We start from the raw sequence: 27,079 nt of genomic DNA on the forward strand, positions 1-27,079 counted from the left end.
GCTGCTAAACAAAAGGTTGGCAGTTCGAATCCACCAGCCACTCCTTGGAAACTCTGGGGCAGTTCTGCTCTGTCCTATAGGGTTGTTATGAGTCGGAATCAACTCGATGGCACTGGGTTTTCTTTTGGGTGGAAATACAGGAGAATTTGGTTATTTGTATTTTTCTGAGTGCAAATTCGTTGCATAATCATCAGAAAGCAAATGAAGACTTTTTTTTTTTTAACACATTAAACTCTGGTGATTACAGTTGAAAGTTTATTTTTCTCCTATTGAAGAAAATTTTCTGATGACTTAAATGGAAATCCGCTTTACACTTCCCACTTTTATTTCTTATTTGCATTGTGTCCTGTTTGGAATCCCTGTTGTTGGCATAATAACACAGCAATGCAATTGTACCTTTGAAAAATCCCTTCCTGGGGTCACATATGGAAGGTCTGTATTTTGTAACATCATCTCTTGGAGAAGCTCAAATGCTGAGATGCGGATGGTATATTTGATTTGGCATTTAGCCTTTTAGGGGCGCCTTCCTTTCCTCTGTCTGCTGAGCCATTGTTATCACTCGGCTGTTTTCCTTAACATGGAATGTCCCCCTCACCACTGCCAGATTGGTGACAGCCGCTCCTGAGCAGAGCTGTGAGGGATGGCAGACGAGGTTGGTACCCAACAAAACCTCTTTCTCTGTGGTCTTTGTTTGACTCAGCAGCCCTACAAAGGCATCCATTTCAGGGATCCATTGGTGAAAGGGAGATGTGGTGGGCTTCAAGCCTGTTTTATCCCTTTTGGAATTTACCATCTCTAGGCCTCAGTTTCTTCATTTGTTCATTCATCAAATTGTTACTAAGGGGCCCTGGTGGCGCAGTGGTTAAGAGCTTGGCTGCTAACCAAAAGGTCGGCAGTTCGAATCCACCAGCTGCTCCTTGAAAACTCTGTGGGTGCATTTCTAGTCTGTCTTATAGGGTCACTATGAGTCGGAATAGACTCAACGGCAGCACTTTTTTTTTTTTTTTTCCTGTTGAACACTTTTCAGACAGTGGTGGATAGGAAAGGTAAAAGTCCTTCAATTCTTGGCGCATATTCGTCGCAAATAAGAGAGTTAGATGAGAATTCCACCTAACATTGTGCCCGGCACCTAGACTGCTTGCTCTCAATGAAGTCTAATTCATGTTTCCCTTTTCTTTTTTCTCTGGGAAACTCTGGTGGCATAGTGGTTAAGAGCTACAGCTGCTAGCCAAAAAGTCAGCAATTCGAATCCACCAGGCCCTCCTTGGAAACCCTATGGGACAGTTCCACTCTATCCTATAGGGTTGCTATGAGTCAGAATCAACTTGACAGCAATGGGTCTAGTGCGCTTTCTTGTCCTTGTGTTTACCTCACCTGAATGTGTAGGCTACTCTCTTCTCACCTAGCCATCTCTTCTAAGGATCTCCTGCCTAGGGCCACCCAGGAGGGAGGACCCATAGAGACCATAACATCCCCCACCCCACCCCATTGTCTAGATGAACACACAGGTTCAGAGAAGAGATGTGCTAAACAGTATGGTTACTAACAGACCCCACATTCTGCTCGAAATGTGCTGTTATTATACACGCTGTGGGTGATTCTGTGCAACCGGAAACTCTTCTCTTCTGAGGAGAAGACACCAGATTCAGGTGCAGCATGAGGCCATTGCTGTATGAACCCCTAGAGAGCTAAATGGCTAGGACTATCAACACTGTTAGATTTGTGTGTGATGTTGGATGAGCCGAGAGTTGGCCAAGGTTTGAGTCAGCAGTCCTTTCTCTGCCTACCTGCCTTATCCACTCTTCCTCCAGCTGTGGCATTTCCATCCCTCTCCCATATGCTGGGATCCACCAGCTGGCAATGAGAATGAAAGAGAGCCAAGCACTAAAATGATCCAGGAGAAGAAATGGCAGGGGGAGGAGGGCAGCAACACTGTTTAGAACTTGGAGTTTGCTTCAGGATAGTGGCACAAGCTGGAGAGATGGATGGAAATCCCTCGTACATCTCTCCCCGACACCAGCTTCACTATAGACGTGGCCCATGTGTGAAAATCCCTGGGGAAACTCCTGGCATAGGTGTTCTTCTCACACTTATTCATTCTCTAGAGTTGCAGTTGGGAAACAAGGAAATGCCCATGGGAAAAATTTGTGATGAGTCAAGTGTGATTGAAACCTAGGTTAAGAGATGGTTAAGGCTGTTTCCCGTGTGGTGCCCGGACCCCTGCATTAGCCACCTTCGCACATGTGTTTTACCTTCGTTGTTTATTTGTCTTCCACAGGACCAGCTCTCAGCTGACATGTACAGTTTTGTGGCCAAAGAAATAGACTATGCAAACTACTTTCAAAAGGTAAGGTTCCAGAAAGGTGGGAGTGCTCAGAGACTGTTTGTAAGAGTCATGGTGCAGCCAGGAAGGGAATGTGGGCTTGGACTCAGGGGCCCCTTGGCTGAGCATATCACAGAAAAGGCTGGGACTTTGACCTTTCTACCTGTGTGGTTTTCTCGCAACCTAAGAATAAAAAAAATTTTTTTTTTAAGAATAAAATCCAACCCCATCCCTGAGGATTATTGCAACTCTGAACTATGCCAGTGGTTCTCAACTGGAGATGACTTTGCCCCTTCCCCCCAGGGGCCACTTGGCAATATTTGGAGACATTTTTGATTGTCACAACTGGGGAGATGTTACTGGCATCTAGTGGGCGGAGGCCAAGGACACTTCTGAAAGTCATGCAGTGCACATGACAGCCCCCAAACAATTATCCAGCCTGAAACGTCAGTAGTGCAGAGGTTGAGAAATGCTCATCCATGATAATGAGGACCTGGAGAACGGGAAGATAATCCCCCGTAAAGCACAAGTTTGTTTTCATCTAGCCTTTTGCCGAAGATGGTGACAAGTAGGTAAAGGATGGTTGATGTGGCCTCTTTGCCTGCCTCTCATCAATGAAAGCAGACATAGAGAGCAGAGAAAAAACCTGGTCTGAATGTTTGGGACACTGGCCTTTACTGGGGCAAATGCAAGGCCAGTCGAAAGACACTATAGAGAGAAAAGTTATAAACTTAAAAAAAATTAAAAATGGGAATAGACCTAAAACTTTTCTTTATGGTCAGGGAAGTAATGGAACAATAAAGAGAAAATAAAGGAATGAGAAAGGAGGAGAGTTCCTGAAAAGTTGAAAATGCCTGGATGAGTGTGGTAGAATAGCTGTGAGCTCTTAGCAGTCCTCCCAAATTTTCATTAGTGACCCAGGAGTTCAGAGGAGCCGATACGCATTTACTTCTACATTGGAAAGCATATTTAAAATAGTAGTATTTTTTTAAGCACAACCTATTGGTTTTTATTTGTGAAGGTAATATATAATTTTTAATTGCGCTCATGAGGAACCTGTACAGAGACCAAGATGCAGTTGCTCGAACAGAACGAGGGGATACTGAGTGGTTTAAAGTCAGGAAAGGTATGCGTCTGGGTTATGTCTTTTCACCATACTTATTCAATCAGTTTGCTGAGCAAATAATCCAAGAAGCTGGGCTATGTGAAGAAGAACGGGGAATCAGGATTGGAGGAAGACTCGTTAACAACTTGCAATATGCAGATTACAGGACCCTGCTTACTGAAAGTGAAGAGGACTTGAAGCACTTACTGATGAAGATCAAAGACTACAGCCTTCGGTATGGATTACGTCTCAACATAAAGAAAACAAAAATCTTCACAACTGGACCAACATTGTGATAGAGAAAAGATTGAAGTTGTCAAGGATTTCATTTTACTTGGATCCACAGTCAACGCCCATGGAAACAGCAGTCAAGAAATCAAACAACATATTGCATTGGGCAGATCTGCTGCAAAAGACCTCGTTAAAGGGTTAAAAAGCTAAGATGCCATTTTGAGGACTAAGGTGCGTCTACCCAAGCCATAGTATTTTCATTCACCTCTTAACGCATGTGAAAGCTGGACAGTGAATAAGGAAGACCAAAGAAGAATTGATGCCTTTGGATGATGGTGTTGGCAAAGAATATTGATTATACCATGGATGGCCAGGAGAACGAACAGGCCTGTCTTGGAAGAAGTACAACCAGAATGCTCCTTAGAAGCAAGGATGGCGAGACCTCATCTCACTTTGGACATGTTATCAGGAGGAACCGGTTCCTGGAGAAGTACATCATGCTTGGTAAAGTAGAGGATCAGTGCAAAAGAGATCCTCAATGAGATGAATTGACACAGTGGCTGCAACAGTGGGCTCACATATAACAATTGTGAGGATGGCGAAAGACCGGGTAGTGTTTTGTCCTGTCGTACATGGGGTCGGTATAAGTCCAAGCCGACTTGATGGCACCTAACAACAACAGATATATAATTTTAGTGGTTCTAAAACAAATGGAACCCTTGACATTCTGATCTTTATTAGACTAATTATCATTTGTATACCATTTATTTCAATATTCTGATTTTTTTTTTAAATTCCATGTTGTTTTACTTTTGTCCTACTTGAAGATAATAGTATCTTCCACATCAGGTGTTCACACAGAGCTATTACTCCTCCCAGCCCCCAGTACATTCTCAGTATTTTTTTTTTTTGGTCAGGGAAGGGTCCCGAAAATAAGTGGAATAGCCATTGTTCATGGTTTTGCATCTGCTCTTACCAACATTTTAGCAGCTTTTCTGTTAATAGAATGTCAGATTAGAATACCTTGAAGGAGTTTGATCTTTGGTCTACATCACTGGCAAGAGTGATTTCACCTCTCAGAAAGCCACAAGCTTTCTGATCAGTTATATATTATTGATCTAACTTTGTAACAACATGGCTACATGTAAACTAATGGCATTTAACTAGATCTTGTAGGCAAATGGATTTCTAAGTATCTTATCCATATGTGCACTTACATCTTTGTTCCCTTTTGTGTGGTAGATGGGGTGTGAGGTACGGTAACGGTGAACGAGGGCAAGCTCTCTAAGTCAGGCTCCAGCTCCGGGGTGGCCCCCAATTTCCTGTGGTTCACGTGCCTCCCGAATTTCTACTCGCCACCACTCCTTTGCTACGAGGCTAAAGAGGAGGCAGGCCCATCATTTTATGGGTTTGGAGGAGGGAGCAGGGACTCTACGTCCTTCCCTCATGTGCAAGGCAGTCCCTTCAGGCAGGGGCACTCTGCAAGCCACAGCAGCCTGGGCTTTCTACCCTTTGGCAAAGAATAATACTTGCCCATGTGTCTTCTCAGCTAATCGAAGTGCAAGCTGAATACCACAGGAAGTCACTGACGCTCCTGCAGGCTGTGCTGCCTCAGATAAAAGCACAACAGGGTAAGTTGGAGGTGGGAGGGTGGGAGCTTGCTTGACTTCCCACACGAGACAAGATGAGCCCCTTTATTTTGTGCACCCTTACTCTCTGCCCCAAAGGGTCACATTTAAATGAGCCTGTAGAATTGAAGAAGCTGGGGACTTGGTCCAGTTACCGCGAAGCAAAGTGTGTTCAATGCTTGTCTCTAAAGGGACGATTCAGGGGTGTGTGAATGTGTGTGAGTGTGCATGGCTGTGCGTGTGTGTAGGAGAGTGTGCATGGGTGTGTGTAGGTGAGTGTGCATGGGGTGTGTGTGTGTAGGAGTGCATGGGTGTCTGTGTAGGAGAGTGTGCATGGGTGTGTGTGTAGGAGTGTGCATGGGTGTGTGTGTATGGGTGTGTAGGTGAGTGTGCATGGGTGTGCACGTGTGTAGGTGAGTGCATGGGTGTGCATGTGTGTAGGTGAGTGTGCATGGGTGTGTGTAGGTGAGTGCATGGGTGTGTAGGAGAGTGTGCATGGGTGTGTGTAGGTGTGTGCATGGGTGTGTGTGTAGGAGTGTGCATGGGTGTGTGTGTATGGGTGTGTAGGTGAGTGTGCATGGGTGTGTGCGTGTGTGTAGAAGAGTGAATGGGTGTGTGTAGGTGACTGCATGGGTGTGTGCGTAGGTGAGTGCATGCATGTGTGTAGGTGAGTGTGCATGGGTGTGTGCATAGGTGTGTGTAGGTGACTGGGTGTGTGTAGTTGAGTGTACATGGGTGTGTGCGTGTGTGTAGAAGAGTGCATGGGTGTGTATGTAGGTGAGTGTGCATAGGTGTGTAGGTGACTGCATGGGTGTGTGTGTAGGTGAGTGTACATGGGTGTGTGTGTGTAGAAGAGTGCATGGGTGTGTGTGTGTAGGCGAGTGCATAGGTGTGTGTGTAGGTGACTGCATGGGTGTGTGTAGGTGACTGCATGGGTGTGTGCGTAGGTGAGTGTACATGTGTGTGTACGTGAGTGCGTGGGTATGTGTGTGAGTGTGTAGGTGTGTGTGTGCATGTACGGGGGGGTGTGTGTCCATGTGGATGTGACTGTGTGGGTGTGCACATGTGACATGAAGCCCGGCAGCCTTGGATACAGCGGGTCGGTCCTTGGCCCTGCCCTCCCTTTCCACTGTTGCCCACGCTGCAAAAATGGAGACTCGGTTTCTGAGCTAGACTTAGGAAGATGTGAATGACAAGAGGAAAGAAACTGTCCTGAATCCGCGACCTGACCTGCACTAACTGCTGGCTGCTTCTGCCTCTCCCTGTCAGAGGCCTGGGTGGAAAAGCCTTCCTTCGGGAAGCCCCTGGAGGAGCACCTGACCATCAGTGGCCGGGAGATTGCCTTCCCCATCGAGGCGTGTGTGACGATGCTGCTGGAGTGTGGGATGCAGGAGGAGGTGGGTCTCCACACAGCCAGGCTGCTTCTTCCCCAGACAGAGCCCTGGGGTTTTTTCTCCTCTCCTGTCTCTGTCACCCCTTACCCCTGCGCTCACAGTTCCCTCTCCCGCACAACACAGATCTGCCTGTTTTCTCCCAGGAGCCTTCACTCTCTCAGGGAGAGTGGGGACTGGGGAGATGCTTTGGTGTTGCTTGACCATGAGGAACTTAGGGCCACCCTCCAGCCGTCCTTCATTCTCTCTTCATGTTTAGTAGGACTCGGGAGCCCCTGGGTGGTGCAGTTAACACTTTCAGCTGCTGACCAAAAGGTTGGCAGTTTGAGTCCACCCGGGGGGCCTTTGGAAGAAAGGCCTGGAGATCCACTTTGGAAAAATCAGCCACTGAGAGCTGTATGGAGCACACTTCTGCTCTGACACACGTGTGGCTGCTAGGAGCCAGAGTCCACCGATGGCAACTGCTTTGGGCATGCTGCTGATTTTTTTTTTTTGGCTTAATAAGTTTCTTAATTTTAAATAATGATATTTTGTTGTATTTTCAGGGAAGGTTTACATAGCAGTTTAGGTTCCCATTCAACAATTTCTACACAAGTTGTTCAGTGACATTGGTTACATTCTTCACAATCCGTGAACATTCTCACATTTGTGGTCTGGTGTTCCATTTCCATTAACTTGATTTCCCTGCCCCCTTATGTTCTTATCTTTGTTGTAAATTTTTTTTTTTTAATTTTTATTGTGCTTTAAGTGAAAGTTTACAGATCAAGTTGGTCTCTCATACAAAAATTTATATACATCTTGCTATACACTCCTAATTTCTCTCCCCCTAGTGAGACAGCCCGCTCCTTCCCCCCACTCTCTCTTTCAGTGTGCACTCCGCCAGCTTCCCTAATTCTTTTTTTATTAATAATTCTGTATGTTGTCGTTATTGTTGTTAAATGCCATCAAGTTGATTCCGACTCATAGCGACCCAATAGGACAGAGTAGAACTGCCCCATAGGGTTTCCAAGGAGCAGCTGGTGGATTCAGCCTGCCATCCTTTTGGTTAGCAGCCAAGCTCTTAACCACTGAACCACCAGGGCTCCAATAATTCTATACGGGCTTTGATTATTTTTAAGTGAAATGAGTTTTCCTATCGCTTTAGGAAAGAGAGTTAGGCCACGATAGTCTTAAGGGTTGCATGGCTCCACAGCTCCCTCTTCTGCTGTCTTAAAAAATTGATTTTTTTTTTTTTTTTTTAAATGGCCTCACAGAAAAGTTGGTGGTTCAGACCCACCCAGAAGCCCCTCAGAAGAAAAATCTGGTGGTCTGCTTCTGAAAGGTCATGGTCATGAAAACCCTGTGGAGCAGTTCCACTCTGCAGCACAGGGGATCACCATGAATTAGAATCCACTCAGTGGCAACCGGTTGGCTGGTCACTTTGATGATCAAATGGCTCTACTACTGAGATCTACTTCAACGTTCCCTTCTCCTTTGTCCCTATCCTCTTATTTTGGAACTTGCTTCCAGCAGTTTTTCTTCCTTATAAGGCTGGTTCTGAAAGGGTGTTTTGATTTTTATAGTTTGAGACTTCATAGGGTTAGTTTCTCAGTCTGATTTTTTTGTTTGTTTTTTATAATTTTTATTGTGCTTTAAGTGAAAGTTTACAAATCAAGTCAGTCTCTCACACAAAAACCCATATACATCTTGCTACACACTCCCAATTACTCTCCCCCTAATGAGACAGCCCACTCCCTCCTTCCAGTCTCTCCTTTCATGACCGTTTTGCCAGTTTCTAAGCCCCTCTACCCTCACGTCTCCCCTCCAGACAGGAGATGCCACTATAGTCTCAAGTGTCCGCCTGGTGCAAGTAGCTCACTCCTCACCAGCATCCCTCTCCAACCCGTTGTCCAGTCCAATCCATGTCTGAAGAGTTGGCTTCTGGAATGGTTCTTGTCCTGGCCCAACAGAAGTTCTGGAAGCCATGAGCACAGGGATCCTTCTAGTCTCAGTCAGACCATTAAGTCTGGTCTTACGAGAATTTGGGGTCTGCATCCCACTGCTCTCCTGCTCCCTCAGGGGTTTTCTCTGTTGTGTTCCCTGTCAGGACAGTCGTCAGTTGTAGCTGGACACCATCTAGTTCTTCTGGTCTCAGGATGACGTAGTCTCTGGTTCATGTGGTCTTTTCTGTCCCTTGGGCTTGTAATTGCCTTGTGTCCTTGGTCTTCTCCATTCTTCTTTGATCCAGGGGGGTTGAGACCAATTGATTCATCTTGGATGGCTGCTTGCTAGCGTTTAAGACCCCAGGCACCACTCTTCAAAGAGGGATGCAGAATGTTTTCTTAACAGATTTTATTATGCCAGTTGACTTAGATGTCCCCTGAAACCATGGTCCCCAGGCCCCTGCCCCTGCTACGCTGGCCTTCAAAGCATTCAGTTTATTCAGGAAACTGCTTTGGATTTAATCCAGTTGTGCTGACCTACCCGGTATTGTGTGCTGTCTTTCCCTTCACCTAAAGTAGTTCTTATCTACTATGTAATTAGTGAATACCCTTCTCCCACCCTACCTCCCTCCCCCCTCTCAAAACCACAGAAGAATGCTTTCTTCTCAGTTTAAACTATTTCTCAAAACCTTATAATAGTGGTCTTATACAATATTTGTCCTTTTGCAACTAATTTCACTCAGCATAACGCCTTCCAGGTTCCTCTATGTTATGAAATGTTTCACAGATTCCTCACTGTTCTTTATTGGTGTGTACTATTCCATTGTGTGAATATACCATAATTTATTTATCCATTCATCCATTGATGGGCACCTTGGTTGCTTCCGTCTTTTTGCTATTGTAAACAGTGCTGCAATAAACATCGGTGTGCATATATCTGTTCGTGTAAACACTCTTATTTCTCTAGGATATATTCCAAGGAGTGGGATTGCTGGATTGTATGGTAGTTCTATCTCTAGCTTTTTAAGGAAGTCCCAAATCGATTTCCAAAGCAGTTGTACCATTTTACATTCCCACCAGCAGTGTATAAGCGTTCCAGTCTTTCCACAGCCTCTACAACATTTATTATTTTGTGTTTTTTTGGGTTAATGCCAGCCTTGTTGGAGTGAGATGAAATCTCATTGTAGTTTTGATCTGCATTTCTCTAGTGGCTAATGATCGTGAACATTTCCTCATGTGTCTGTTAGCTTCCTGAATGTCTTCTTTAGTGAAGTATCTATTCATATCTTTTGCCCATTTTTTAATTGGGTTGTTTGTCTTTTTGTAGTTGAGTTTTTGTAGTATCATGTAGATTTTATAGATCAGGCACTGATCAGAAATGTCATAGCTTAAAACTTTTTCCCAGTCTGTAGGTAGTCTTTTTACTCTTTTGGTGAAGTCTTTGGATGAGCATACGTGTTCGATTTTTAGGAGCTCCCAGTTATCTAGTTTTTCTCCTACATTCTTTATAATGTTTTCTATACTGTTTATGCCATGTATTAAGGCTCCTAACGTTGTGCCTATTTTTTCTTCCATGATCTTTATCATTTTAGATTTTATATTTAGGTCTTTCATCCATTTTGAGTTAGTTTTTCTGCATGGAGTAAGGTATGGGTCTTGTTTCATTTTTTTGCAGATGGATATCCAGTTATGCCAGCACCATTTGTTAAAAAGACTGTCTTTTCCTCATTTAACTGTTTTGCAGCCTTTGTCAAATGTCAGCTGCTCATATGTGGTTGGATTTATGTCTGGATTCTCAATTCTGTTCCATTGGTCTATGTATTTGTTGTTGTACCAGTACCAGGCTGTTTTGACTACTGTGGTGGTATAATAGGTTCTAAAATCAGGTAGAGTGAGGCCTCCCACTTTGTTCTTTTTCAGTAATGCCTTATTTATCCGAGGCCTCTTTCCCTTCCATATGAAATTGGTGATTTGTTTCTCCATCTCATTAAAGAACATCGTTGGTATTTGGATTGTAATTGCATTAAATGTATAGATTACTTTTGGTAGAATAGACATTTTTATAATGTAAAGTCTTCCTATCCTTGAGCAAGGTATGTTTTTCCACGTATGTAGGTCTCTTTTGGTTTCTTGCAGAAGTGTACTGTAGTTTTCTTTGTACAAGTCTTTTCCATCTCTGGTAAGATTTATTCCTAAGTATTTCTTCTTGGGGGCTACTGTAAATGGCATTGATTTGGTGATTTCCTCTTCGATGTTCTTTTTGTTGGTGTAGAGGAATCCAACTGATTTTTGTATCCCGATACTTTGCTGAACTCTTCTATTAGTTTCAGTAGTTTTCTTGAGGATTCCTTAGGGTTTTTTGTGTATAAGATCATGTCATCTGCACATAGAGATACTTTTACTTCTTCCTTGACAATCTGGATGCCATTTATTTCTTTATCTTGCCTGCTTGCTCTGGCTAGGACCTCCAACACAATGTTGAATAAGAGTGGTGATAAAGGCATCTTTGTCTGGTTCCCGATCTGAATGGGAATGCTTTCAGGCTCTCGCCATTTAGGGTGATGTTGGCTGTTGGCTTTGTATAAATGCCCTTTATTATGTTGAGGAATTTTTCCTTCTATTCCTGTTTTGCTGAGTTTTGTTTTTTTTTTTTTTTTTTTAATGAGTGTTGAACTTTGTCAAATGCCTTTTCTTCATCAATTGATAGAATCATGTGATTCTTGTCTTTTGTTTTATTTATGTGGTGGATTCCATTAATTGTTTTTCTAATGTTGAACCATCCCTGCATACCTGGTATGAATCCCACTTGGTCATGGTGACTATTTTTTTTGATATGTTGTTGAATTCTATTGCCTAGAATTTTGTTGAGGATTTTTGCCTGTATGTTCAGGAGGGATAAAGGTCTATAATTTTCTTTTCTTGTGGTATCTTTACCTGGTTTTGGTATCAGGGATATGGTGGCTTCATGGAATCAGTGGTAGTATTCCGTCCTTTTCTGTTCTCTGAAATACCTTTAGTGGTAGTGGTGTTAACTCTTCTCTGAAAGTTTGGTAGACCTCTGCAGTGAAGCCGCCCTGAACCAGGGCTTTTTTTTGTTGGGAGTTTTTTGATTACCTTTTCAATCTCTTGTCATGGGTCTATTTAGTTGTTCTACCTCTGTTAGTGCTGGTTTAGGTAGGTAGTGTGCTTCTAGGAATTCATCCATTTCTTCTAGGTTTTCAAATTTGAGTACAGTTTTTCATAGTAATCTGATATGATTGTTTTTATTTTATTTGGGTCTGTCGTAATATCACCCCTCTCATTTCTTATTCAGGTTCTTTGTTTCCTCTCCTGTTTTTCTTTTGTCAGTTTGGCCAGTGGTTTATCAATTTTGCTGGTTTTTTTCAAAGAACCAGGTTTTGGTCTTGTTAATTCTTTCAATTGTTTTTCTGTTTTCTATTTCATTTAGTTCAGCTCTAATTTTTATTATTTGTTTTCTGCTGGTGCCTGTGGGTTTCTTTTGTTGCTCTCTTTCTATATGTTCAAGTTGTAGGGATAATTCTTTGATTTTGGCCCTTTCTTCTTTTTGGATGTATGCATTTATTGATATAAATTGGCCTTGGAGCACTGCTTTTGCTGTGTCCCAAAGGTTCTGATAGGAAGTGTTTTCATTCTCATTGGATTCTCTGAATTTCTTTATTCCATCCTTAATGACTTCTATAATCCAGTCTTTTTTGAGCAGGGTATTGTTCAGTTTCCAAGTGTTTGATTTCTTTTCCCTGCCTTTCCTGTTATTGATTTCCACTTTTATGGCCTTATGGTCAGAGAAGATGCTTTGTAATATTTCATTGTTTTGGATTCTGCTAAGGCTTGCTTCATGACCTAATGTGTGGTCTATCCTAAAAAATGTTCCATGTGCACTGGAAAAGAAAGTATACTTGGTTGCTGTTGGGTGGAGTGTTCTGTATATGTCTACGAGGTCAAGTTGGTTGATTGTGGCATTTGAATCTTCCGTGTCTTTATTTTCTTTCTGGATGTCCTGTCCTTCACTGAAAGCGGTGTGTCGAAGTCTCCTACTATTGTTGTGGAGCTGTCTATCTTGCTTTTCAATGCTGATAGAGTTTGTTTTATGTATCTTGCAGCCCTGTCATTGGGTGCATAATACTTAATATGGTTTTATCTTTCTGGTATATTGTCCCTTTAATCATTATATAGTGTCCTTCCTTATACTTTATGATGGGTTTAACTTTAAAGTCTATTTTGTCAGAAATTAATATTGCCACTCCTGCTTGTTTGGATTGTTGTTTGCTTTTTTTCCATCCTTTGAGTTTTAGTTTGTATCTCTAGGTCTAAGGTGTGTCTCTTGTAGCCGGCATATAGATGGATCTTTTTTTTTAATCCATTCTGCCACCCTCTGTCTCTTTATTGGTGCATTTAGTCCATTTACATTCAGGGTAATTATGGATAGGTATGAATTTAGTGCCAGCATTTTGATGTCTTTTTTTGTGTGTTGTTGACAGTTTCTTTTTCCCACTTAATTTTATGTGCTGAGTAGATTTCCTTTATATATTGTCCTTTCCTCGTATTTGTTGTTGTTGATTTTGTTTCCACTGAGTCTCTAATTTTCCCCTGTATTCTATTTTGATGAGTAGGTTAGTTTATCTCCTTTGTGGTTACCTTATTATTTACCCCTATTTTTCTAAATTTAAACCTAACTTTTATTTCTTTGTATCACCATATCTTCCTCTCCATATGGAAGGTGTGTGATGACATTTCTTAGTCCCTCTTTGTTATTTTAACGTTGTCTTCTTTTATATAATAACATCGCTGTTACCCTGTTCTGAGCTTTTCTTTTTTTTTAATAATCTTGTTTTTTTGGATTTCCCTGTCTGGGTTGACTTCTGGTTGCTCTGCCCCGTGTTCTAGTGTTGGGTTGATACCTGATATTATTGATTTGCTAACCAAAGAACTCCCTTTAGTATTTCTGTTGTAGTTTTGGTTTGGTTATTTCAAGTTCCCTAAACTTGTGTTTATCTGGAAATGTCTTAATTTCACCTTCATATTTAAGAGACAGTTTTGGTGGATATATGATTCTTGGCAGGCAATTTTTTTCCTTCAATTTTTTAAATGTGTCATCCCATTGCTGCCTTGCCTGCGTGGTTTCTGCCAAGTAGTCCGAGGTTATTCTTACTGGCTCTCCTTTGTAGGTGACTTTTCGTTTATCCCTCGCTGCTCTTATAATTCTATCTTTGGTTTTGGCAAGTTTGATTATAATATGTCTTGGTGACTTTCTTTTAAGATCTACCTTATGTGGAGTTTGATAAGCATCTTGGATAGATATCTTCTCATCTTTCACAATATCAGGGATGTTTTCTGCCAACAAATCTTCAACAATTCTCTCTGTATTTTCTGTTAGCCCTCCCTGTTCTGGTACTCCAATCACTCGTGGGTTATTTCTCTTGATAGAGTCCCACATGATTCTTAAGGTTTCTTCATTTTTTTTTAATTCTTTTATCTGACTTTTCTTCAAATATATTAGTGCCAAGTGATTTATCTTCAAGTTCTGAAATTCCAGCTTCTACTTGCTTAATTCTGCTCCTCTGACTTTCTGTTGAGTTGTCTAATTCTGTTATTGTTAATCTTCTGAATTTCTGATTGCTGTCTATGGATTTTTCCAGCTTATTAAACTTTTCATTATGTTCCTGAATAATCTTTCTGATTTCTTTAATTGCTTTATCTGTGTGTTCCTTGGCTTGTCCTGCGTATTGCCTCATTTCCTTCCTGATGTCTTGAAGGGTTCTGTATATTAAACTTTTGTATTCTACATCTGGTAATTCCAAGAATACACTTTCATCTAGAAGATCCCTGGATTCTTTGTTTTGAGAGCCTCTTGAGGCAATCATCATCTGTTTCTTTATGTGACTTGATATTGACTGTTGTCTCTGAGACATCTGTAAGTTATTTTATTAGTTTATGCTTGCTTACTGTGTCGTAGCTGCTTGCTTTGTTTTGTTTTGGTATACCCCTATGGGTTGGTTGAGTGAGCTAGCTTGATTATTTTTGCCTTTGGAGCTCTGATGTCCTGTCTCCAGCTGGCTAGAGCTGTTATCAGGTATATCAGTCTAGGAGTCCATTCAGTTTTCTTGTATGAATTCAGCTCAGGTTTCCAGGTAGCTGATCATCAAGTGTGTGGTACAGGCTCTGTCCTGCCATCTTAGAGGGGCAGGGGTGATTGGTGTATATACCGGTATCTGATTGCAGCGGGGAGTCATGCTCTGAACAAGGCAGAGGGCTGAGAACCGACCCCCGAGTGTCTCTGAGGAAAACGCGTCCCTGTTCCCCAGAGCATGCAGGTGGCTGGGTTCTGCAGAGGGACCATGGGCACCCAAAGTTTTAGTTGTAAGGACTGGGAGGTACCAGTTATCTTTGGACCCCTGTCACGGGTGGCTTGGTGACCTGAGTGGAGCTACCAGTCCTTAGGTCCCTGATGTGGGTAGGTGAGGACCTTGTTTAATAGGCAAAGCAATGTCAAACGTCAAACACCCACCTCTTCACCGCACAGCTGAAATGGTTGGAGTTTGCCAGCAAGGGCCTGTTCTCTCGAAATCGGCCCACACAGGTGCATGCAGAAGGGAAAGGTGCGCAAAGTCCACGGGCGGTTTATGCCTGGACAGGAGCCACTTCTGCCCTGAGCTTCCCCGGTTAATGGAGCTAGCAAATTATCTCTTCCCCTACAATTGCAAATTTTTTTCCTTCCCCACAGCCGGGAGGATGGCTCTGGGTGCTCACCAGGGTCTATCTCAGGCCCAGGGCTTCAGTCGCTGAGGCCAGCTTGGGGGTGTGGGGGGGCACGATAAAAGATACGCAAGTACTTAGCTTTTGCCGAGAGCGCCATTCTCCTCAGGTTCTGGAGGTGTGAGTAGGCTGTGTGGCTGGCTGCTTCTCCCTGAGAAAACTGCGGCCAAACGCTAGTACCAGCCTGCTGCCACCAGTGCCACCACCGCCATTCCAGGAATGGTGCCTGAGGTCTCCCTGCGATTCAGGTCCGGTAACTCCTGTCTACTTTGAACGGTCTCTTCCTCCCCCTGCCCCTCAGTTCGTTTTCTAAGCTTGCCTTTGATGCTCAGGGCTCCCAGCTGTCACAAATACATTAGTTTCACTTTGTTGTAAAGAGGGCTCACTGGAAGCGCCTATTCCGCCATCTTGGTTCCGCCTCCAGTTTCTTAATTTTCAAAATAGATCTCTTAACCCTTTTAATCATAACTCTTTTCTAGAGATTCTGAAAATGTGATGGATAGAGTCATGAGGAAGTACTCTTTAAGAGCCAGCTACACCTGAAAAAGGTGTATGAGAAATTGACGACTGCTCTTTTATTGCTGTGTAAATCCTCTCCTGGAAGATAACTCTTGTTTTTGGCTTCTTGTGTAGGCTGTTTAACACTGTCTTCTTCCTCTGCACCAATCAGTCAATCAGTGTTTATTTTGTCTATGCTATGCATTTGGAAACCCTGGTGGCGTAGTGGTTAAGTGCTACGGCTGCTAACCAAGAGGTCGGCAGTTCAGATCCTCCAGGCACTCCTTTGAAACTCCATGAGGCAGTTCTCTGTCCTACAGGGTTGTTATGAGTTGGAATCGACTTGACAGCAGTGGGTTTGGGTTCGTTTTTATGCATTCATTAGTCAGCAATGTTGGAAAGAGTATGAGATAGCAGGCTCCAAAACTTATTGGGAGAGATGAGTCTGGTATCTATTAAGTAAACTTGATTAATCTAAAGTAGTCTGTAGGTCTTTTGCCCCTTAGAACTGGAGCAAACTGTAAATGCTGTGGAAGAGAAGGCAGCCAATGAACATTTAAATATATGTTGACTATCTCCTCTCGTATAAAAGATCCCTGAGTGGCACACATGGTTCGCACCCAGCTACTAACCTAAAGGTTGGTGGTTCAAACTCACCCAGCGCCACCATGGAAGAAAGGCCTTGGTGACCTGCTTCCATAAAGATTACAGCAAAGAAAACCCGCTAGAGCAGTTCTCTTCTGTAACACATGGGGTTGCCATGAGTTGAGATCAATGCCAGCATGTTTTTTTTCTTTTTGCCTCCTGTATCCCAGGCCCTGTTCTAGACTGTGGATATGCAGAAGGAATGGGAATAAATGCTTTTTGACCTCTTTTTCTGCACCAGGTGTCTTCGTTACTTAGTGTTGTCATAACAGTAGTGCCACACATGGGTGGCTTTAAAGAACAGAAATGTATTTTCTCACAGCTCTGGAGGCTGAGAACAAATTAGGACCTTGGTCAGGTCATTTCCTTCTGTGGGCCACTGTCCTAGTTTCTGGTGTCTGCTGGTAATACTTGGTGATCCTTTTGCCCTCACATGGTATCTGTCATCCCCCTTGCTTTTTGTTTAAGACACCATTCTGAAGGGACGAGGTTCAGGACTCGCCCTACTCTGGTATAACCTCTTTAACATTACAAAAGAAACCCGTATTTCAAACAGATACAGAAGTTAGGACTTCACCGTAACTATTTGAGGGGCACAGTTCAATTTATAACATCAGGCATTTTCATGGGTATCATCCATTGACGTAGTGGTTAACAACTCAGCGGCTAACCAAAAGGTTGGCAGTTTGAATCCACCACCCACTCTTTGGAAACCCTGTGGGGCAGTTCTACTCTGTCCTATAGGGTCGCTATGCGTCACAATCGACTCAGCAGCCACGGGTTTGGTTTTTGCTTTTTTGGTTGTCCATTAAAAGGTGGGACAGACTGTACAGTCCCTGAGAGATCACTTCATGGAGGGAGGTGAACTGGTCCTTTTTTTTCCCCATCATTTTTTTTCCTTCTTGACATTATGGAAGATGTTTAACATATAAAGATAAGATAATAAGCCTCATCACCCACCTTATGGTTGATATTGTACATCTCTATCTCCCGTTTTCTGCCCTCCACATCTGTCCTGGATATTTTGAAGCAAATTCTAGATATTATATTATTTCATTTGTAAATACTTGAGTGTGTATCTCTAAAAGATAAGAAATGTTTTTAAATATACATTGCAACCTGTGAGAGCTGGAGCTCAACGGGACTGCCCTGTTTTTCTGGGTCTCACAAGTTTTCCGCCTTTGACAGGGTGCAGTCTTACCCCTTTTCTTTTGCTCGTGTTAGTGGAAGTTGAGTTTTCCTTTCTGACAGGTTTCCGCCTTACACAGGTCCCAGCTTTCTCAGGTTTTACTGTAACTCTAATAGTGTTGTTACACCTAAAAAATAACGGTATTCATATCATCAAGTATCTGGTCCATGTGAACTGATTCTTGAACGGACTCTTGTATCTGCTATCTGGTTCCCTAACTTTTTCCTCTCTGCCCTTTTTCAGGGCCTTCTGCCTCTCACCACACCTCACTCTCTGTCTTGTGTCCTCTCCTGCTTTTCTCCCTAGCAACACATGTGCTTGAGTTTCTCCTAGCCTAGGGAAGAGAACCTTCCTCAGCCCTCACGTTCCTTCCCATGCTCTTTGGTTTTGTTTTCTGTGCTGCCCCGTTTCTTGAGAAAACTCAATGTTCTCTGCTTCTTCTGCATGAAACCACCACTCACTCACTGCTCTGCTCCCTACAGTGTTGCCTTGTCCTCACCACTGGGCTGCCACTGCTCTCAGCAATCCTCCAGGACCTCCAGACTGACAAACCCCACGACTTGGTCCAGCCCTCTGACCACGTTGCTGCCCGTGATGTTACTCTTCCAGCCCTCCTTGCAGCAACCTCTGCCTCTGCTTCCTGGCTCCCCTCTTGCCTCTGGCCACCATGGCTTAGTATTCTAGGGCTGCCTTAACGAAGTACCATAAACTTTGTGGCTTAAAACAACAGGGATTTATTATCTCACAGTGCTGGAGGCCACAAGTCCAAATTCAGGGTACTGGCAAGACCATCCTGTCTCTGAAGGCTCTAGGGGAAGACCCTTCCTTGCCTGTCCCAGCTTCTGGTAGCTCTAGGCATTTCATGGCCTGTGGCAGCATCACTCCAGTCTTTGCCCTCAACTTCTCCTGGCCATCTTCCTACTGCATCTGTCTCTGTGTCTTTTCCCTCTTTTTAGAAGGACACCTGTTGTATTGGATTAGGACCTACCCTACTGCAGTATGACCTGTTAACTGGCAACATCTGCAGATACTCTGTTTCCAAACAAGGTCATGTTCACGGCTCCTGGGGATTAGGATGTCAACATACCTTTTGGGGAAGTGGGGGCTGCAGTTCAATCCATAACACACTCAGTGGTGTCAGGAGTCTCCATTCACTGCCACCACCAACACACACAATCACACACACACACCTTGTAGACCTTTTCACATGCAACGTACTAGACTCTCAAGTCTGACCAGGGCTCACCCACATTCTCCAGTGTACGTAAACAGGAAGTCTCAGTGCCCAAGGTTTGCTTATCCTACAAGTACTTAAGGAACGAGTACCATATGCCACACCAGGCCCTAGACACTGGGCACACAGCAGTGGGTAAGACCTGGTTCCTACACTCAAGTTGGTATTATCTGAAGAAGACAATGTTTAGAAAACAGGCAGCTACAATATCGAATAATGGTGTTAAGCAAAATGTGTCTAGGGGGTCTTGAGGAGAGGAATGGGTAGACTGTTTTGCATTTGCATGCTTCGGTTGCAGGTTGTCCACTGACCTTTCTGTCCTGTTGGTAGGGACTTTTCCGAGTCGCCCCCTCTGCATCCAAGCTGAAGAAGCTGAAAGCTGCCCTGGACTGCTGTGTGCTGGATGTGCAGGAGTACTCGGCCGATCCCCACGCCATTGCAGGTGGGGCCACAGCCTCTTAGCGAGGGGCTCCCTGTGATGTAGAGGCTCGCAGGGCAGGGGTGAGCATGAGGAGATGTGGCTGCATGTCAGGGACACTGAGCCAGAGCCTCCTCTATCTGCTCCTCATGTGTCCACTTAGGGTCCAGCTCCAGGCCTGGTGGTTGTGACCCCTTGAAGGGGGCCTCCTCAGTGTGCCAGGACGGTGGGAAGTAAGAGTGGGGAGGCCAAGGAGATGGTCGTCCCAGACCCACTGCCGGAAGCTGAGATCCATTCACGTGGGGACCATTTGATCTTGCTGTATGGTCAGGAAGCCCATTCCTGGATGTGACCCACAGGGCCATGCTGGCGGGTGCGAGCATGTCTCTGCCATGTCATAACTGCTCACGGCCAATATTGTCTTTCTGCCAGGAGCTCTAAAGTCTTACCTCCGAGAATTGCCGGAACCTCTCATGACCTTTGAACTGTATGACGAGTGGATTCAGGCTTCCAAGTGAGTACACCAAGTTTTGGGGTGTCATGTGGGTGGGCATTTACTGGGAAGTATTTATTGAAAGTAGAGGAGCATGTAACCTGTGATCCACCAATCCGTTCCTTGGTGTTTCTCCTGGAGAAACGCTTGTGCGTGTGCCGGAGAGGCGTGTTGTAGTTGTTGTTGTCATTGGCTACCGTGGGGTTGGCCCCCAACTCATATCAACCCCGTGTATAATGGAGCAAATGCTGCCTGGTCCTGCACCGTCCCTGTGATTGACTGTGGATCCGACCATTGCGATCCATAGGGTTTTCACTGGATAATTTTTGGAAGTAGGTTGCCAGGCCTTCCTTCCTGGACTGTCTTAGTCTGGACGCTCTGCTGAAATCTGTTCAGCATCATAGCAACACGCTAACCTCCATGGAGAGACAGGTGGTCGCTGCACGTGAGGTGTATTGACTGAGAATCGAACCCGAGTCTCCTGCATGGAAGGCGAGTATTCTACCACTGAACTACCAATGAAGAGGCATGTACAGTTATTTGGAATTACAAAAGCCTAGAAATAACAGAAGGTTCATGATTAGGGTGGTGGGGAGTGATGAAAACTGTGGTATGCTGTGCAGCAGTTAAAAATAGATACCGCTCCTCTTCACACATGATAAGACATGAAGATTTATTGTTGAGTGAAATAAAGCAGTTAACAGGGACACATAGACTCCATTTTTGTAAAAAGAAAAAACAAGCACCCAACACAATCAAAATAATACTGTATATTTTGGAAACAACTAATTAATAAATAGATGTAGGTAGCTGCTATTGAGTTGACTCCAACTCATGGCAACCTTTTCTACAACAGAATGAAATGTGGTCCATTCCCAGGCCATCCTCGTGTGTGCTGGCATTTTCAAATCCATTGTTGTAGCTGTTTTGCCAATCCATCTCACCAAGGTTCTCCTTGCCCTCGCTGGCCTTACACTTTACCAAACACGATGTCCTCCTCTAGCAATGAAGCCCTCCTGATGATATGTCCAAAGCAAGCAAGTTGAGCAGTGTTCTGTTGTGATCCATAAGGTTTTCACTGGCTGACTTTCGAAAGTAGATCGTCAGACCTTTCTTCGCAGTGCGTCTTAGTCTGGGAGTTCTGCCGAAACCTGACTGCTGGGGGTGACCCTACCGGTACTTCGAATAACACTGTCAGAACTTCCAGTATCATGATAATACCCAAGCCACCAATGAAAGACAGGTGTTGGAAGTAATTAATAACTAACAAAAAACAGTTTGTGGAGTTATAAATGTTGAAGTTGTTTTGCTGGGGAATGTTTTGGTGCGTAAGTTTTCACCGCAATAAAAAAAAATAATAATACTAATAGCGTGTGGGCCCTGGACCCTGTTCCAGTCTCCTGAAGATGAGCCAGAGGGAGAGGCCCTCAGCCAGGGGGCCACAGGAGGAAGAAAGACTAAAGACTCTAGTCTTGGGAAGATGGAGAATGTATGGAGAGCCAGTGGTCTGGGGCAAAGCAGGCAGTGCCACAGCCATGCCACATTTGTGGCTCCTAAGCATGGTTTTCCTTTTTGATTCCCGGCCACTTTCCTCAGTTTAGACATGCATGTGGACTCTACTATACATTCCATTTGGCTATAGGCAAGAACTATTTTCAGTAAATGCTGCCGTTTGGAGAAGTCTGTTTTTACTGAGTGGCCATTGCTACTGAGGAAACAGAAAGCATTGGGGTATGAATTGGCACCAGAAGGAGGACAGCAGGGAGATGAGTGTAGAGTCCAGGAGAAGAGATGAGGGAAAGAGAACACTTTATCAGAGTAGGACTGGAGTGAATAACTATCTCAGCTAGGTGCCCAGGAAAGGAAATGATTTCAAGAGATTCCTATTCATGGGATGTAGCTCTAAAGAGCAGGTAGCTTAGCCTGTCAGAAAGAACCCTGAAGTTTGTCTCTGATGCCAACCCATCGACTTCCTTAAGAACTGGGGGCTGACCCAGAAGTGAAGCCAGGCTTGTATGTCTAGAGTTAGAGAAAGCTAGCTCCAGTCAAGTTGCATACGTACTGTTTTTCCACAGTAGGGTAGAGATTCTGCATCTTACGTGGCTGGCTGAAGGGATGGTGTTCTTACATCTCATGTGGAGAGTGAGTGCCAAGTTCAGAAGTGATGTCAATAATCCAGTACCATTTATTGAGTAAACGAAAAGCTTGGCAGGATTCTGAGCTCATTATATGTTTTTAACTCACTTAATTCTCATAACAACCCTATGAAGCGGGTTGTTCTGTTTTCCCCACTTCATAGATGAGGAATTTGAGGCATAGAACAGGTATGTAACTGGCCAGATATCACCCGGCTAATAAATGACAGAAGACAGCATTGGTGGGAATCCTCACCTCCCATGGGGGAAACTCGGTTTAATTCTTGGCCAGTTCACCTCATGTGCAGCCACCACCCGTTGGCCAGTGGAGGCTTGTGTGTTGCTACAATGCTGAACAGGTTTCGACGGAGCTTCGAGGCTCAGACAGACTGGCTAGGAACAAAGTCCTGGCCATCTACTGCCACAAGTCAGCCCGTGAAAACCCTATGGATCGCAGTGGTCTAGTCCGTACCCAATCGTGGGAATGGTGCAGGGCCAGGAAGCATTTCGTTCTGTTGTGCGTGGGGGTCGCCATGAGTCAGGGTCGACTTGACGGCAGTTAACAATAACAACAACACATGGCAGAACCAGGATCCGAGTCCAGGGAGTCTGGTTCCAGAGATGTTGTCTTAACCACAGAGCCATTGTCTTAACCACAGGACTTTATGCCTCTCCAGGCCAAGACTTTGGTCCTAAAAGTGAAGTCAAGGGAGAACACAGTCTTTGGCCAAAACTGTCCATTTTAACTACTGAACATACAAGTGACCTTGACCTATAAGACTAGAGAAAGGCAGGCCTATCTGAGAGACCCTGGTTCCCAGCTCACTTGCAAAGATGTGTCTTTGTTAAGAAATAGGACTGATCCAGATGCCTCCAAGGGGTCAGTGTCTTTGAACCAAGGAAAACAGGGCTCATTTCTGCTTCTGGAGGATATGCACGTAGTCCCTAAAGACTCCCGGGAATGATGGCTCTTGCTGTTGAGGTCACATTGCCTAAAGAGAGAAATTTCGCTTAGAGCAGTGGTTTCCATCCCCATGTGTGCATCAGCGTCTACTGGAGAGCTTTTAAGTTATACCAATGCCTGGACCTTTATGTCAGTGACTGCATAATTGGTCTGGACTCTTTTTCCAAAGTTCTCGAGGGTGTTGGTTGGATAATCATTGACCTCTGGTGAAGAAGCTGAGTGTCACCAAAGGGAAGCACCAGCCTTTACAGGGAATCATACTTCAGGCAGACCCAGCAGGACACAGGCAGGTCAGCCCTGGATGGCACCTCCAGGAGCTGGAGGTGGAGCCAGGGAAACAGTGAGGGCTAAAGTCGGGGGTTCCCAGGGCACTGCAGGATGGTGTGAAATTTCAAGGACACATCATGGCAAGCCAGATAAACGCTTGTGTGATAGAGTGCTGCAGAGTAACAACAACAACCAAATATAGTCAGTTCCAACTCATGGTGACCCCATGTGTGTCAGAGTAGAGCTGTGCTCCATAGGGTTTTCAGTGGCTGATTTTCAGAAATAGATCACCAGACCTTTCGTCCAAGGCACCTCAAAATTCAGCTGTTGAAAACCCTGCGGATAACAGTTCTGCTCTGACACACACGGGGTTGCTATGAGTCGGAGTCAGCACCGCGGCAGCTGGTGGATATCAAGCTCGTGTACTGTACTCACTAAGCTTCTGTTATGTGCCAGATGCTGGGGAACTTAATACACATTAAATAACACGTGTTGGTCTGGACAACAGGCTGCCACCAGGGAGCAGAAGCAGGCTGAACTCCCTGCCTAGTGTCCTGTGTCTCTGTGTCAGCATTGTACCCCCGACGCCACCGTGGCCTTTGGTCCCCTTCCTCCTCCAGAGCAGGTCTCTGGCCTCTGTCCTCCTGTCCTCACTTGCTACTGTGGCACACATTCACTCATGACATCGTGACCTGTGCAAGTCAAGCTTTCGTAAAATCACACAGGACATACAGCAGCTTTATTCATAATTTCCAAAACTTGGAAGCAACCAAGATGTCCGTCAGTAGGTCAATGGGTAAACTGTGGTACATCCATACGGTGGGGTGTCGTTGTTGTTGTTGCCACCTAGTGGACTCCAGCTCGTGGTAACCTTTGCACAATAGATTGAAACGTTGCTCGTCCGGTGCCATTCTCATGATTGCTGGGACATTTGAGTCCATCATGGCAGCTTTTGTCAGTCCATCTCACCAAGGTCTCCCATGCCCTCTTTGGCCCTCTACTTCGCCAAACATGATGTCCTTCTCCAGCAGATTGATCCCTCCTGATGACACGTTCAAAACAAGCGAGTCAGACAATGTCCTGTTGTGATCCTTAAGGTTTTCATTTGGTGATCTTTGGAAGTAGACTGCCAGGCCTTTCGTCCTAGTCTGTCATAGTCTAAAAGCTCTGCTGAAACTCATCCACTGTGGGTGACTGTCGGCTCATGAAACACCAGCGGCCCAGCTTCCAGCCTCACAGTGACACGTAACCCACCACAGGACGGCAAACCGACGGACGGGTGGTGGATGGGAGTATCACTTAGCAAGAAAACCAAAGGAGCTACCAAGCCACGATAAGACATGGAGGAACCTTAAATGCTTGTTGCTAAGTGAAAGAAGCCAGTCTCAAAAGGCTACATACTGTGGGATTCCAGCTATAGGATGTTTCTGGAAAAGACAAAACCACTGAAGCAGTAAAGAGATCCTTGTTTGTCAGGGGTCCAGGGGACAGAGGAGAAAGCTGACTAGGTGGTGCACAGGGCGTTTTTAGGGCAGTGAAACTATTCTCTGTGATACTGTAAGGGTGGACCCACAGCTTGATGCCCTTCTCAAAGCCCATAAGCACTGCACAACACAAAGAGCAAACACTGAAGTATGGACTGTAGTTAGTGGTAATGTATTGGTATCGGTTTACTAATTGTAACAAGTGTATCACACTAATGCAAGATGTTAATAATAGGGAAAGTTGTGGGGAGGATATGGGAAGGGGGAATATATGGAAACTCTCTGTACTTTCTGTTCAGTTTTTCTGTAAACCTAAAACTGCTCTAAAAAACAAAGTCTATTTTTAAAACAGCACAGGACAAGACAGAAGGAAAGCATGGAAGGGGAAGCAATCATAAGAAATGTTAATAATAGCTGGCTGATACTGTCAGTAACATCAGTTGGTTCCTCATGCTCAATTATTACAGGGATGGGCTAAGGTGACCACCAGTGGTACTTCATTGTTCCGTGTTCAACCGATGGCTTTTTCTATTAATTCCCCAGTATCCAGGAGCAAGACAAGAGGCTTCAGGCTCTGTGGAATGCTTGTGAAAAACTACCCAAGGCCAATCACAACAACATCCGGTGAGTGGACCCTTAAGATACTTGGCTGTGTTTATTTAAGTCCCAGACACATGGAGTCCTGGCTAAAAGTGAGGGTCACTGTCTTGTGTACCACAGTACAGCGTCCAAGCGTTGTTTGTATGTACCGGCTGTTTCCACCCTGAAACGACTCTGGGAGGCAGGGCAGGATGATTACTACCATTTTGCAGATGAGACAGACTTGAAGAAGCTATGTGACTTTTGAGGGTAACTAACAAATGGTTAAGTGCACAAATACTTGGCAAGAGGTTGGTGTTCAAACCCACCCAGAGACACCTGGGAAGACAGGCCTGGTGACCTGCTTCCTTTAAGTTTACAGCCAAGAAAACCCTATGGAACAGTTCTACTCTGTAACACATGGGGTCACCATGAGTCAGAATCAACTCGATGGCAGTGGGTTTGGTTTTGGTTGGTAACTAGCCATTGGCTAATTTAGCTCCGGTCTTTGAAAGGGGCAAAGATGAATACTCGAGTGATTTTAAAAGATTGGAGATTTATTGTAAAGTTGGGTGTTCATGGATACCTGGGAGAACTGACCACCCCGGAGCCATAGGAGGCAGAAACGCCCTTGAGCTAGTCCACAGGAAGCACAGACTGTGGGGAATAGTCTCTAGTGCTCCGGCATTCACCAGGCCCAGTTGTCTTCCAGATGTCTGCATCTGCCTCTCACTTTTCCTGCTAACCCGGGCTTGTACCTCTCGCTACTCTGTAGATCTTCTCTCTACCCTGGTTTCTGCTTCTTCACACTTTCTACTTCCTCCTCACTCTCTCTCGCCAGCACCGCTCCCAGCCCTGCCACCTCGCTGCAGTGCTTCTTCCAATGTGTATTTTCAGCTTCAGCTCCTGCTGCCAACTGCCTGATTATCTTTGTTTTCCGGTTAAAAATCCCAAGAGCATATGTACCCGAAGGAATTAAAAGCAGAGACTCAGACAGATACTTGTACATCAGCGTTCATTGCAGCATTATTCACAATAGCCAAAAGGTGGGAACAACCCACGTGTTCATGAATGGACGAACGGATGAACAAAATGTGGTTTACATGCAATGGAATGTTACTTGGCCATAAAGAGAAATGAAGTCCTGATACATGCTCCAACGTGGATGAACCTTGGAAACATGCTGAGTGAAATAAGGCAGATACAAAAGGACAGATATTGTATGATCTTACTTAAGTAAATATTTAGATTAGAGAAAGGCACAGAGACAGGGAGTAGATTAGTGGCTACCGGGGCGGGGACGAGGGGGCCTGGGGAGTTATGGCTCAATGGGTACTGAGTTTCAGTTTCCAAACCAGTTGCCATTGTGGTTGATGGTTGCACGTCATGGTGAATGTAATTAATGCCACCGAATTGTGCACTCAAAAATGGTTAAAAGGACAAAATACGTGCCATACATATTTTACCACAATGACTGTATCATAGGCCACTGCCAGCCTGTGGATGGTCTGCTGTCATTGTAGACGCCATGTCCTGGTCCAATGTGTGTGGGCTCTTGGAGGGTGAGAAGCAGTCAAGAATAGCTGTGGGCAGGTTGGCACAGTGACAGCCAAGTGATACGTGGTTGGATCCTGAGTTGGGTGGTCTTTCTGCTGGGCTGTCAGAAGATGAATAAAACCCCCCGAGGAAGTCATTTCACTGTGATCCAAGCAAAACGGGCTTAGGAGATGGCATTTTGTAACTGAGAGTCCAGGGAGAAACACGTGCCCCTGGGCAGTGGGCCCTCTTGTCAGAGCCTG

At 44.6% G+C, this 27,079-nt stretch overlaps 1 protein-coding gene across 1 annotated transcript in view; it reads left to right on the forward strand.

The window, feature by feature from the left end:
- Positions 1-27,079, forward strand: part of ARHGAP44 (Rho GTPase activating protein 44) — a 261,012-nt gene that overhangs the window by 200,636 nt on the left and 33,297 nt on the right. The window contains exons 8-13 of the mRNA XM_064271800.1: positions 2,279-2,347; positions 5,209-5,290; positions 6,557-6,684; positions 19,271-19,382; positions 19,791-19,872; positions 25,245-25,325. Of these exons, the coding sequence (XP_064127870.1) occupies positions 2,279-2,347; positions 5,209-5,290; positions 6,557-6,684; positions 19,271-19,382; positions 19,791-19,872; positions 25,245-25,325 (554 nt within the window). The remainder of the gene's footprint in view (positions 1-2,278; positions 2,348-5,208; positions 5,291-6,556; positions 6,685-19,270; positions 19,383-19,790; positions 19,873-25,244; positions 25,326-27,079) is intronic.

Source organism: Loxodonta africana, chromosome 18 (assembly GCF_030014295.1).
Source record: "Loxodonta africana isolate mLoxAfr1 chromosome 18, mLoxAfr1.hap2, whole genome shotgun sequence".
Taxonomy (NCBI): Eukaryota; Metazoa; Chordata; class Mammalia; order Proboscidea; family Elephantidae; genus Loxodonta; species Loxodonta africana.